Raw genomic sequence first — 12,552 nt, 5'->3', positions numbered from 1 at the left:
TGTGGCTTTGGGTGGAGTCTGCCTCGTGTAAAGACTTTCGTGCTCCATAAAAGTTTTTGCTTGATTATTATTTTTTAATAGTTGATAGAGCCCTGGGATAAGTATGAGTGGACGATATGATAGCGCCCTGACTGTATTCTCTCCCGATGGTCATTTATTTCAAGTGGAATACGCCCAAGAAGCAGTCAAGAAAGGCTCCACAGCTGTAAGAACAAAAATAATTTGTAAATTTAATAAAACAATAATTAGTGTTTATTAATAATGGTAGTATTATTAATATATATTTATTGCAATAGGTTGCAGTTCGTGGTGTTGACACAGTTGTCCTTGCTGTAGAAAAGAGAGCTTTAGCAAAATTACAAGATGCTCGAACTGTTAGAAAAATTTGTTCAATTGATGACCACGTCTGCCTAGCCTTTGCTGGTATGCTGGTATTAAATATACTAAAAATTAAATAGTAAAAAATATTGTGTAAAAAATTTTTTAGTATCTGTTTTGCCTATGTAAATCTACCGTCTATCCTTATCCATTTTCCATATTTTATTTTTCTTTCTCTTCCTTAAGGTTTAACTGCTGATGCCCGTGTGTTGGTCAATATAGCTCGTGTTGAGTGCCAGAGCCACAAACTAACTGTGGAGGATCCTGTCACTGTGGAATACATCACACGACACATTGCAACAGTCTGTCAGGTAGAAAAATAATTATTATTTTTAAAATTAAACGATAGCCATAACTTTAATTTGCTGGTCATCTTTTATTTTGACGAAATATTTTTTCTTTGTAGCGTTACACACAAAGCAGTGGTGCAAGACCATTTGGTATCTCCCTCCTGATGGTTGGTTTTGACGAGGGTAAGACCCCTAAACTATACCAGACCGAACCTGCTGGTACCTATCATGAATGGAAGGTACAGGAGAGTGTCATGTGACTGTCATGTGATCTTGTTAATAGGCAGCTGCTACTGGTCGGAGTGCAAAGACTGTGAGAGAGTATTTGGAAAAGAATTATTCAGAGGAAACTGTAGCTACTAAAGATGATACAATCATTTTAGCTCTAAGAGCACTGCTGGAGGTTATCTATTCAATTTATTATGCATATATGGTCATTTCAAGAAATGGGCCAATTTCTAAAAAAATACCTGTACTATAGCCCATGGTTTTTTCCAAAAAATGGCTCCGAAATCACCCCCCAACTTTCTGATGCATATTGATGTACTAATGTTGTGTAGTCTGATATGCAGTTACATGTACATGTTTATCAGGTTCATATGTGAATGACTATTGTTGACTGATAATCTTTTTAGGTGGTACAGTCTGGTGGTAAAAGTGTAGAACTAGCATACATGGAGAAGGGGAAACCATTAGAGGTAAAAAAAGGAGAAAGAGAATGCTTGTTATTATTATTATTATTATTTTACAACAAAAGGGAAATTGTTATTTTATGACTAATAAATTTCTCCTTCAGTTTCTTGAACCAGATGCTATTGAGTCTTACATGAGCAGGATTGAAAAGATAAAAGAGGAGGAGCTTGAGAGAAAGAAGACAAGACGTGAGATGCCAGCTGCAGCTCCGACCTCATCACGTCCGGAATTTGCCTCAGTATCGGACTAGGCCAGTTAGACATTACATTTTAATAACTTATCAATGATAATAATAACTAGTTGTTAGGCTATCGTGTATTATTAGAGATACTTTTAATATCCCTGTATTACTGTGCGAGGTGATCATGTTGAAAGTATGAAAATTATGATAAAGGAATTCAAATTGCTTAATGTTTGGTGATCAAAGTGTTCAATTTGCTGAATTTATGGCCATGTGCCATTGACCATGCACATAATAGTTCAAAATGGTGTGTTTTATTTTAGCAAGTGATCCTCTAAAAGTACCAGGTATATGATAACTATTGATGAGAACTTACCTTACAATAGTGAAGATAAGAAATGTTTCGTTTGTTCATCAAATGTCATCGAAAGCTTTATTTTGGTAACCATAAAAGTATTCCTTGTATATCAAACCTTGAAATTTGTTATGGTAATCATACAGTAGTTAAAATGAACAACAAAACATCATTGTGGAATTCTTGTATACAATACATAAGCTATTGCTGTTTGCCTTGTAAAACATGAAGTAAGTTTTTGTCTCAACTATCATTTTCAGTTCCAGTAATGATAGATTATAAATACTGGGTCTAAAATAGTAGCTACAACGTAGTATACTGCCTGTATGCATTCTAGAATGATTTATTCATACTGTCTGCTGGTTTTCATTTTGTACACTTGTTCTAACTCATCTCCAGTGGATATCATTCATAATGTCACTGATTGATGTATTTGATTCAGCAAAGGTCTACAAAGAAGTCAAAGGTGAAATGATAGTCTGGTATAACAGTGGAGCTGTTGATTATGGAAGCACAAAGCACATGTGGCTAATGATAGTAACATCATTAGTAGTGGGGGTCATCCTGACACCATACTTTGTATTGATACTGTTTGGTAAGTTCCTATTAAGTTTCGATCGAGTTAGAGAATACATTCGTCCATTTTATGAAGCAATCCATGCTCCATACAAGCCCAACAGGTGGTATTGGTTCTCATTGTATCAATTTTTTCTGCTCCTGGTGTATTCATCAGAGACTTTTGCAGTTAATACAGGACCAATGTTTCTAGTGCTTTTCATCATATACAATGTATTCATATACCTCCAGACCTGCTCAATGCCCTTTAAAAATAAAGCCCTCAATTTGCTTAACCTTTTCTTGCTTTTGGTTTTAAACTTCGTTATTGTAGTTGGTGTATACATTTACTTCATAAATGGCTACACCTCAAAGTACTTGGTGCTGTTTTTTTTGCTTTTTCAAATTACTTCTTCGTTTTGATATTTTGTCTCGTAATGGTGTACCATGTCCTATTGTCTACAAACAGATTGGATAAGGCTATTGTCTTGTATCGAAAGGTTTCTTCATTTTGTCGTCGCAGAGAACCTGTCGTTCATCATTCTCAAGATTATCCTCAAGTACGAGAGCCACTCCTTGAAGACATTTTTGACTAGTTAAATATTATTATAAACATGATGTTGTAGACTATAGAGTATTTTTATTTTCAAAGCATCATTTGTAGAAATAATTATTCATTTCTAGTATATTAAAGGTCTAATGAATACATAGTGCATAGTTATGCACCATGCAGGTGCAGTCCCATGCAATGAGCTGACAAAGTGTGTACATTGTGCTTATTATTCACCACTTGCCTGCTATAGAGATGAGTGGGTCTAGATTTAGCTCTACTGCAGGAGGTGCTTCTGCTAAAACTTTCCATCATGATATCAAAACACAGAGTGGTCTCACTGGTCTTTACAACCAACAAGTCACAAAGGTGGAACATGTAACAAGGCCAATGGGCAGTTCTGCTGGAATGAATGTTCCCATTGTTCATCATCAAGGTGCAGTGGTGACAACTGAACGTGGAGACAGGTTAGTCACAAAAAATGTACAAGAGGGCAGACGAATCAAAATTGCATGAGGCTATTTTTTTAATTTGCTAGGTATTTGGTCCACAAAGGAAGTGGTTATGGTAAGTCAGGTGGTGAAACAGTTGTTGTTGATGCAAGGCACATGTCTGACAAATGGTCCACAAAAGAGACAAGGAAAGTAGAAGGTCATACCGTTAGTGATTTTGTCAAAACGTCTGGTCCAGATTACAGTATATGGAAAGGGGATCATTGCATTACAAGTGCTAACAAGATGACCAACCTTGGAACAAAGCCATGATTTACATTGTAAACACCTATATATAACTAGATATAAATCAACTAATATTGCTGCTATTATTTTTAGTAGACTAGACTGTGTATAACAAGTTGTATAGTCTAATAGGAGCTCTGTAGTTTTCACTAGTATTTAGATTTATAATAATTATTAGCAATATAGAGTTATAAACTATGTCTACTTGTTCACTTGTTTATTTTTGATGCAATTGTTACTGGCTGATTAATTCCAAGAAGGTCAAAAACGTGAATGTCATTATAAGTGCATGAAACAGCAGTATAGGTGTAATCCCCAATATGAATATCATACTGTTTTGCTGAATCATTGTGATTACTCATGAAGATAAATAAAGATTCTTAGCATGCATACCAGTAGTCTAGACTACTACTTTGAATGTGATTGCTCATAGTAATGGGTGTTTCAAGTAGTTCTTCTGCAGTGGCACACAGTTATGATATTCCAGACCAAAGAGGTCTCACAAATCTATACAATCAACAAGTTGTATCAGTAGAACATATGACCAGACCACTGGATAGTTTTGGTGGTAAAAGTGGATTTTCTCACGAAGGTAACATAGTTACAACTGCTGATCGAGGAAGGTTTGTGTTAGATCTATTTAAGCAGGACTCAGTGCAACACTCATGAGTTTCTTTTATAATAGGTATTTGATCCACAAAGGAGGAAATTATGGTATTTCATATAACACAGTTGTAGTTGATGCAAAACACATGGGAAGTCGTTGGAAACCTGTCAATCCATGTGCTGGACCAGTAAGAGTAGATCCAGCAAAGCCCATCACCGTGAGTGACTTGGTCAAAGAATCAGGTACAGTTTACATACCACTCATTAATGATTGTACACATGGTGCTAAAAGAGTACAGAAATTGGCCAATAAATAAAACTGACGTACATGTACATTAGAAAACTGCTGAACATTGTATAGCTACATCTACTGTACTATTTAGTCTCGCCCTGGCAAGACTATGTACTATTATACTTATTTTGCTTCATTGTTTTGTTATTTTTGCTTTGATAGCTATGCTAATGTTAATTATGCATATGAACAATGCCAAACAACTAAAGACATGTTTCATGAACTGCATAGTATAGTTGATGAAGCCAATTATTATGTTATATTATTGCATATAACAAACAGTGCAGAAAGACAAAAGGACATGCACATTTCAGACTGCTTCATGAACTGCACAGTACAGTTAATGAATTGTACAATCAGTAATGTTTTAATTCCTTCTTGAAGAAGAAGAGGAAAGACGGCTGGAGGCTCTACTACTACTATGAGAACTCGGGCGTCCATAATTCATCATTTCAACTGTCCTATAATCACATGACAATCACATGACAGTCACATGATAATCAGATACCTTGTTGCTCCTCTTGCTCTACTGTATGGATCTGTAAATATAACAAAAATTAATTATAACTACTTTAAATAAATTTTACCATGATGCATCATGTGACTCCACGCTGCAGCTCTAGTTATAAATAAACAGTTATTAATAATAGTTAATTAACTAGTGGAATACCTCATTGGTTCTGGTTTATTAATGGAAGCAAGAAACTGTTGAGTCCTTGATTCCCACGAAGAGGGCACTAGTAAATAATGAAATAGATAAACATGTATACAATTGCATAAATAAATTTATTGCTATGTTGTGTAGAAATTTTGAATCAAAATTGAATTTCTAAAGTTAAATTCGGTCAAAGTCCCTGTACAGGGACTTTGACCAAATTTTGCTAAAAATGACTAAGAGAAAATTCTCCATTTTTATTACATTTTCTGATGCATATACATGTTCTTATGTTGTGTAGCAAGTTTGAGCCGATTCCGATCAAAATTGAATTTTTTATGAATTTTAAAAGTTACTCAAAAATCAGGCCAAAGTCCCTGTACTATAGTACAGGGACTTTGGCCAAATTTCGCCAAAAATGAATAGGAGAGAATTCTCCATTTTTATTACATTTTCTGATGCATATACATGTTCTTATGTTGTGTAGCAAGTTTGAGCCGATTAAAAAAGTTACTCAAAAATCAGGCCAAAGTCCCTGTACTATAGTACAGGGACTTTGGCCAAATTTCGCCAAAAATGACTAGGAGAGAATTCTTCACTTTTATAATTTTTTCTGATACACATACATGTTCTTATGCTATGTTTCAAGTTTGAGCCGATTCCAATCAAGTATAAATTTTCTACAATTTTTTTAAACTCAAAAAAGAGATTTGGTGGTTTCTCCATGGGGTGTGGTCTTACTATGTATATCTCTCCTAGAGTAAAGATTTGGTGCCATCCAGCGACCACCCAATTGAGAGAAGATGGAAGCCGGAGGAGCAGGAGGGGGCATCAAGTAGTTACTACCCAATGGCATCCCTTCCCTCCCTCTCATCAAACTGTGAGAGGACATACCACCTCGTACCATTGACCCTCCTCTTGGAAGATTAGCAGGGCCGCCGGACTAAGAGGGAGAGAGAGAGATGTTTACAAGTGGTTGAAATGAAGGAGATATGTACTCGTGGATTATTCATAAAGTCGTCAACATGCATTGAAGGAGGTCTGCTGGTGTTCTGTTTCCTAGTCCGGAACAAGTCTCGGCCACGTCCCATGACACGCCTCTGCTGTATAGCTAAAATTATAAATTATAATTTTAAATATCTCATAAAATATGGTAATGATTACGTACCTTCTTTCAATCTTCTTTGAGCTTCTGGTCCGCTTATAATAATTTTCTTCTTTCTAAAAATTCACATCTTACACAAGCCACACCCCTTAGTTACCCTTGGTTACCGGTCGTGTTTTACTGGCGATGAAGGAGGCGAGGGTAAGAATCGTTTCTTCAATTCTTCTTGCAAATTAAAACCGGAGCAATTCTCTTTAGCTATTTCCTCGAGATTAGCCGTCACCTAGGTTACTATCAATAACCACACCCACTCATTAACTCACAGTTTCGGGCTCTAAATCTCCTTCGTTGTGAGGAGGTGTGGCCAACCAGAACTCAGGACTATAAAAACAGCAATAGGTAAGTCAATTATGACCAGCTATATAAGGTCAGTGTATACACTGTGTTCTTGGTATACAAGGTATATACTATGCTATTGCTGACCTTAAGGATTCTTCTGATTCTGTTATTCCAGAGCGAGAGATAAACTGGGTCTCAAGTGGCTCCATGTTTGGTAACTCCAAAGTGGGCGGAGCCTTTACAGCCGAGTCCGGAGTGACGTCTCTAAAGGACTCTATTGTTTCAGTGATAGAATCAATAAAATTATCAGCCAATCTCTGTCCATCTTCCTCCTCCTCCTCCTCCTCCTCTCTCTTATTGTAATACTCTTTGAGAGATGACAGTAATTCTTGTAGGAGGTCGGCCTGTCTCTCTTCGTCCCATATGGCACACTTTAGGAGTGGGAGTGGCACAGAGAGAGAGAGGGAGGAGTCAGGAGCTGCCATGTCGCTGAGTGCATCAAGGAACAAAGAGATACACTGGAGGACTTCGGAGGATAGAGGAGATGAACCTCTGAAGAAATTAATAAGTAAGAATATTAATAATTTTTAAAAAATAATAAAACAAACATGTACCTCACTGAGCCTATCAGTCTCTTTAAAAGAGTCTCAAAACGTTTAATGGATGATGGGAGGAGCCTAAATGGGTGTGGCTTGGTTGGCATGACAACCGGAGGAGTAATGCTTACATGTGAAGGAGAGTGAGTCCAGGCATGTGCTGACAGGAGGCAGAGACTATCTTTAGACCAATGGCAATGGTGGATAATGGCTGATCTGGTGAGCCTATGGAGGAATAAACAAACAAACAAACAAATAAACAAATAAACAAACAAATAAAGTAATTAGTAACAGACCCACCTAAATGACTCAATAAGGCCGAGAGTATGTGCTCCAACTGGGAGAGAGAAGGAAGACTGTTGGCCAGCTGTAAGGAGAGGGAACAAGAGGAGGAATATGCACATGCACATAAAGTTCATGATAATTATGAAGTAGCATTGTAAATGTGTACCTGAAGTAGTGACATCCCTTGATCTCCTTTAGCAGGAACTGATAGTGAGATATAAACATTTAATAATGACTGAAGGATAGTCTATAGAGAGAAGTACACAATTTGAAAACAAGTAGCAGCTGCTAAATAAATACTCCACATAATACATGTATAGTACAGAAGGAAAAAGCATAAATAAAATACCGTATAGCTGGTTTATTTCGTGTGGAATTAATTTTCGTGCAGGCTCAAATCCACTAAAATTAATTCCACTAAATTTTATTAAAACCAATTAAATATTAACAAAAATTTAGCAAGGCACTAAAATTAATTCTAATGAAAATTTAAGCAGCAAAAATTTGAGGCCACGAAATAAACCAGCTATACGGTAATATACAGTTACCATGACACTGAGTTTAGCAGGTAGAGAGGTCTCTTTCTTTTGTACAAGAAACAGGAGGAGTGGTATGAACCTACTGTATCCTTCTCCTTCTTCATCAGCTCCATCATCCTCCTCTCCCTCCTCCTTATTGGAAGAGACAAGCGAGAGAAGACAACACTTGAACATTGGCTGACTGGCAAGAACAGCACACATAGTCAAAGTCATGACTAGTGGAGATCTAAATTGTAAAGAAGTGAAGAGGTTAATTTTCTCAAAACACTTTTGCTCATAAATTCATGTTAGGCTTACAAAGTTTCTTTCTTTTCCGTTGAAGTAACTTCAGTTTCCTTAGAACTGTCATCATCCTGTGAATCAATCTTTATCAAAATGTGACTACAGACACTCCTAAATCATCAATAAACCAACCAAATAAGGACATCCATAGTGTACATGTACATGTAAATATAAAATTATTCAAAAGGCAAAATAAAAAATAATAATTGATACGTAATCCTTGATGACTCACTTTGTTACAGAGAGGGCAAGAGAAGGCGCAAGGTCAATTAGCTGAGCACAGAATCTCCTCAGGACCTGCTGTAGTGCTAAACACATTGAGGGCAGGAGAGTTTGAATGAGAGACGAGAGAGAAGAGAAGAGAGGGAGGAGGTGGGACGCCCAAAGGTGACGCAATCTAATCAAGTGCTCAATAGAACTTGACGACAAAGACTAAAAATAAATTAATTACAAATAACCCGTAATATCGTGTTGCTATGGTTACGTCTGATGACTGTAGTGGGAGGGGCAGTGGGAGGAGACTGGAGAATAGCATGAGACCAGAGAGATAGGCCTGAGGCTTAGACATTGTGTATGAAATGAGTTCAGAGATCATTAGGACCCAACAAGAATTATCAGAAGCTAAGAGAGAGAGAGAGGAGGGAGAGAGAGAAAGAAAATGTAAAAAACATGGAGGAAGAAAGAATAGAAGTATAGTACATGTGTGTGTAGTACATTGGACATGTATGTGTGTCTATGTATAATAGAAAAAGAATATTTATTATATTACATGTGTATATCACATTACATTATATCAAAGTCCTAACTCACTGAGAGTGATGGTGTCTTTCTTGTCATCAGTAACTGTCTCTGGTCTTGTGAAACAAACCAAGCAATCAACAATTAGCCCTTGAATCTAAAAAAGGCAAAAATATAATGACAAAATGCATAAATAGCAACATAAAATACAAATAATACCACATAAAACCCATTTGTTCCATTGTCACAAAATCTGTGACAAGCAAAAACCAAAAGCTTTGGCCTGATTTTTGAGTACCTTTAAAAATTCATAAAAAATTCAATTTTGATCGGAATCAGTTCAAACTTTCTACACAACATAAGAACTTGTATATGTATCAGGAAAAATTATAAAAATTAAAAATCTCTCGTTTTCATTTTTGACAAAATTTGGCCAAAATCCCTGTACTGTAGTACATCATTGTTTTACTTAAGGTACAGTACATGCACATGTAAAGATATTAAGCTTAAAAGTCTAACCTCAGGAGCCGACAGCTGGAACACTCCGGAATGAGGAGTGGAATACATGACAGTGTGGAGGGAGAACAGAGAATTGAGTACTCGTGTGTCACGGAACTGAAACGATCCGTTATCAAGTAACTCAGTTAGCAACAAGCGGAGGAGTCTCAGAGAAAATGACATGAGCTGATCCAAAGCTAGTGCATTATTGATACCGATGCTTTGCTTCTGACTCCACAGTGGAGAGACTATATCAGACACTTTCTATAATGAAATGCAATACATATATATTATAAATAATCCCTTTATTATAATTACAATAAATGCATGTACATGTATAAAGTAAATGCATGAGTTCTTTTTCATAATTATTTGTGTGACAATTAACAAGTAAATGCGGTCACATACTTGTATCAAATTAGTTAATATTTCTATTCCACCAGATGAGAACACGCCCACAATAGCCTCTCTCTGCTGCAATGAATAGGACTCTGGGTTAGTGGGTGTGGTCAATAATTAATTAATTACTGGGGGCGGTACCTTTCTCAAAGTTATTGAGATGAGGCGAAGTCATGCAACGATTTAGAATGAGCCTAAGACTAGTGATGATGGGGGCGGTCCCTTGTGTTGGTTTGTTGCAATTAATACGTGACACATTTCTGAATAAAATTAAAACAAAAATAGATATTAAATTTAATGATGTACACGTATATGTACACTGTAGATACACATCTATGTACATGTACATGTACTTTATTAAGTAAATGGTCTATGATCTTACTCTTTGATGACGCCCATTAATGATAAAGCGGGTGTGTCCTCTCCTAAATGCTTCAGTGGGCGTAACCAGCTGTACAATGCTGACATCGTTGGACTTTGATTATCTAATAACAATAATAATAATTAGACCACGCCTATTTTAATTACCTTTAAAGAACTCTGACATTGTCAAGAGTCTACGCGAGTGAGAGGTCAAAAAGTCGCACGATAAATTAGAGGAGCCTACAAGAGATCACATGACAAGTCATGTGACAGTGACATTATACTGATTCCGATACTTTGAAGCAGTTTGAGTATAAGAACAGCTGCATAGCGACTGGATATACTGGATCTCTCTAACTTGGTATCGTGATCTTTATGACCTGAGAGAAGTTAAACTTTAGAAATAAAATCTAAATTTTATTTTAAATTTATGTTAAATTTTAAACTGCATGCACAAGTATTTATGATCACCCTTTGGCTCCACGAAAGGTAACAATATGTTGATATTACAGCCTAGAGCAAGGATATGGGACACAGCACACTTTCCTATTGATAATAATGATCACATGATGGTCACATGATAGTCACATGATGATCACATGATGATCACATGATAGTCACATGATAGTCACTGACCGATAGGAAACAATGTCATGGAGAAGAGAAGGTGAAGCGATGGTAGACACTCGTTTTCCATATCAGACATAGTTTGCTTTGGAGATTGTCTCAGCGAATCAAGAGTTTGTAGAACCTACAGGAAATTTATACATGTACATGTACATGTATACTTGGTGGATTAAATCTTTGAAGTTTTTAATGTATTAAATTTTAAATAAATTCCTTGCAAAATATTTTCATGCTATAAAATACAACAATAGTCCTTTCTTTCCAGCCTACCTGTAAATGGTGGACCAGTAGCATTCCCAGATTGAACGAGCTACAGGAACCACTGGAACCAGGCTGTGTGAAATCCTACACAAATATATATGCTAGTAATTAAAAGAGGCGTGGTTTTGGGTGTGGCTTACTGTCAGCGGTTGCAAGGCATCAAGTGGTACTTCGTTTTCCTATAATTAGAAAAGTACAATAGAGAAAAATCGAAACATAACGGGCATGTACACATACCATTGATTGTATTAAAACTTTAATGAGAGCATTAGTGACCCTGGGACATGAAGAAAGAAATAATAATCCTAAAAATATAAATAAAAAATAAATAAATAAATAAATAAAATAAATAAATAAATAAAAATATAAAATAAATAAATAAAAATATAAATAAATAAATAAAAATATAAATAAATAAAATAAATACAAACCATTTAAAGTGGTCAGTAAGGACAGTAGGTTGTTCCGAATGGCATGATAGACGGAAGCATCTTCAGATAATGAAGGAGCAGTCAATAGGACCAACAAGCACTCCAAAAACTGTCTAAAATAATAGAAACAAATTCTCTTATTATATTTTCTGATACATATCGATGTTCTTGTGCTGTGTAGAAAGTTTGAGCTGATTCCGACTATAACTTTTCAAGTTATGATCATTTTGAAAAATAGGCCAATTTCGAAAAAATACCCTGTACTATAGCCCATGCTTTTTTCCAAAAAATGGCTCCAAAATCACACCCAATTTTTATTATATTTTCTGATATATATTGATGTCCTTATGCTGTGTAGAAAGTTTGAGCTGATTCCGACTATAACTTTTCAAGTTATGATCATTTTGAAAAATAGGCCAATTTCGAAAAAATACCCTGTACTATTAGTAACGCGGTAGCGTTACTAAGTAGGATTCACCCCCAAACAAAATGGCTGCCATGACTTTTGCAGCCTTGCTATACCAGGAAAACGAGCTCCTATGCTTACCAGACTTCTTAGAGGACCTCATCTTGACCAGAGGACTCCATTGGTACTAATAGCGTGGCTCTAAACCTAGTCTAAGAAGAAAACCAAAAATCGGCGAACCGGCCGTTTTGTTCAGCCACCTTTTTTCATCTTCATCATCATCATCAAGAAAGTCCTGGCAATTCAGTTGGCGAGCTGTATCTCGATCTTGACTCGTGCTAGAAGTATAATTCTTACACCACTCTACTCCAACAGTATATGCGCGGATCCA

At 36.2% G+C, this 12,552-nt stretch overlaps 4 protein-coding genes across 4 annotated transcripts in view; 3 read left to right on the top strand and 1 right to left on the bottom strand.

The window, feature by feature from the left end:
* Position 1: 1 nt before the first annotated feature.
* On the top strand, positions 2–1,769 carry LOC100641031 (proteasome subunit alpha type-7-like). Its single transcript, XM_003383741.3, has 7 exons — positions 2–205; positions 297–423; positions 565–689; positions 785–907; positions 952–1,071; positions 1,304–1,366; positions 1,465–1,769. Exons 1-7 carry the CDS (start codon positions 104–106, stop codon positions 1,609–1,611), a joined length of 807 nt encoding a protein of 268 aa, XP_003383789.1. The 5' UTR covers positions 2–103; the 3' UTR covers positions 1,612–1,769.
* A 1,436-nt stretch (positions 1,770–3,205) lies between these two features.
* LOC109593736 (uncharacterized) lies at positions 3,206–4,013 on the top strand. The gene is made up of 2 exons (XM_020008754.1): positions 3,206–3,469; positions 3,541–4,013. The coding sequence occupies exons 1-2, from the start codon at positions 3,258–3,260 to the stop codon at positions 3,764–3,766; spliced, it is 438 nt and encodes a 145-aa protein (XP_019864313.1). The 5' UTR covers positions 3,206–3,257; the 3' UTR covers positions 3,767–4,013.
* Positions 4,014–4,122: 109 nt separating this feature from the next.
* LOC109593737 (uncharacterized) lies at positions 4,123–4,814 on the top strand. The gene is made up of 2 exons (XM_020008755.1): positions 4,123–4,362; positions 4,425–4,814. Exons 1-2 carry the CDS (start codon positions 4,175–4,177, stop codon positions 4,660–4,662), a joined length of 426 nt encoding a protein of 141 aa, XP_019864314.1. The 5' UTR covers positions 4,123–4,174; the 3' UTR covers positions 4,663–4,814.
* Positions 4,815–4,886: 72 nt separating this feature from the next.
* The window catches only part of LOC105316562 (protein virilizer homolog), a 10,983-nt gene continuing 3,317 nt past the window's right edge, over positions 4,887–12,552 (bottom strand). Inside the window, exons 17-47 of the mRNA XM_011411550.2 lie at positions 11,756–11,868; positions 11,562–11,629; positions 11,465–11,503; positions 11,334–11,408; positions 11,073–11,187; positions 10,908–10,982; positions 10,733–10,816; positions 10,602–10,676; positions 10,456–10,558; positions 10,215–10,333; positions 10,083–10,165; positions 9,696–9,938; positions 9,249–9,333; positions 8,923–9,059; positions 8,671–8,870; positions 8,454–8,549; positions 8,166–8,382; positions 7,784–7,864; positions 7,633–7,699; positions 7,464–7,557; positions 7,351–7,413; positions 6,881–7,288; positions 6,721–6,778; positions 6,565–6,680; positions 6,461–6,513; positions 6,291–6,403; positions 6,034–6,235; positions 5,308–5,374; positions 5,225–5,256; positions 5,146–5,176; positions 4,887–5,098 (exon numbers count right to left, since the gene is read on the bottom strand). Of these exons, the coding sequence (XP_011409852.2) occupies positions 5,005–5,098; positions 5,146–5,176; positions 5,225–5,256; positions 5,308–5,374; positions 6,034–6,235; positions 6,291–6,403; positions 6,461–6,513; positions 6,565–6,680; positions 6,721–6,778; positions 6,881–7,288; positions 7,351–7,413; positions 7,464–7,557; positions 7,633–7,699; positions 7,784–7,864; positions 8,166–8,382; positions 8,454–8,549; positions 8,671–8,870; positions 8,923–9,059; positions 9,249–9,333; positions 9,696–9,938; positions 10,083–10,165; positions 10,215–10,333; positions 10,456–10,558; positions 10,602–10,676; positions 10,733–10,816; positions 10,908–10,982; positions 11,073–11,187; positions 11,334–11,408; positions 11,465–11,503; positions 11,562–11,629; positions 11,756–11,868 (3,406 nt within the window). The 3' untranslated portion in view covers positions 4,887–5,004. The remainder of the gene's footprint in view (positions 5,099–5,145; positions 5,177–5,224; positions 5,257–5,307; positions 5,375–6,033; positions 6,236–6,290; positions 6,404–6,460; positions 6,514–6,564; positions 6,681–6,720; positions 6,779–6,880; positions 7,289–7,350; positions 7,414–7,463; positions 7,558–7,632; positions 7,700–7,783; positions 7,865–8,165; positions 8,383–8,453; positions 8,550–8,670; positions 8,871–8,922; positions 9,060–9,248; positions 9,334–9,695; positions 9,939–10,082; positions 10,166–10,214; positions 10,334–10,455; positions 10,559–10,601; positions 10,677–10,732; positions 10,817–10,907; positions 10,983–11,072; positions 11,188–11,333; positions 11,409–11,464; positions 11,504–11,561; positions 11,630–11,755; positions 11,869–12,552) is intronic.

This window comes from Amphimedon queenslandica, unplaced genomic scaffold, assembly GCF_000090795.2.
Source record: "Amphimedon queenslandica unplaced genomic scaffold, v1.1 AMPQUscaffold_13507, whole genome shotgun sequence".
NCBI lineage: Eukaryota > Metazoa > Porifera > Demospongiae > Haplosclerida > Niphatidae > Amphimedon > Amphimedon queenslandica.
Note: the sequence above shows the minus strand (reverse complement) of the source record. Positions and strands in the feature narration are given on the sequence as shown.

What these genes read in the sequence shown, in the direction of transcription:
- LOC100641031 (XM_003383741.3), top strand. Translation starts at nt 104, where the DNA reads ATGAGTGGACGATATGATAGCGCCCTGACTGTATTCTCTCCCGATGGT. An exon ending in ACATTGCAACAGTCTGTCAG is followed by an intron (nt 690 to 784) that starts GTAGAAAAATAA and finishes TTTTCTTTGTAG; the next exon opens with CGTTACACACAAAGCAGTGG. An exon ending in CTCTAAGAGCACTGCTGGAG is followed by an intron (nt 1,072 to 1,303) that starts GTTATCTATTCA and finishes TAATCTTTTTAG; the next exon opens with GTGGTACAGTCTGGTGGTAA.
- LOC109593736 (XM_020008754.1), top strand. Translation starts at nt 3,258, where the DNA reads ATGAGTGGGTCTAGATTTAGCTCTACTGCAGGAGGTGCTTCTGCTAAA. An exon ending in ACAACTGAACGTGGAGACAG is followed by an intron (nt 3,470 to 3,540) that starts GTTAGTCACAAA and finishes TTAATTTGCTAG; the next exon opens with GTATTTGGTCCACAAAGGAA.
- LOC109593737 (XM_020008755.1), top strand. Translation starts at nt 4,175, where the DNA reads ATGGGTGTTTCAAGTAGTTCTTCTGCAGTGGCACACAGTTATGATATT. An exon ending in ACAACTGCTGATCGAGGAAG is followed by an intron (nt 4,363 to 4,424) that starts GTTTGTGTTAGA and finishes CTTTTATAATAG; the next exon opens with GTATTTGATCCACAAAGGAG.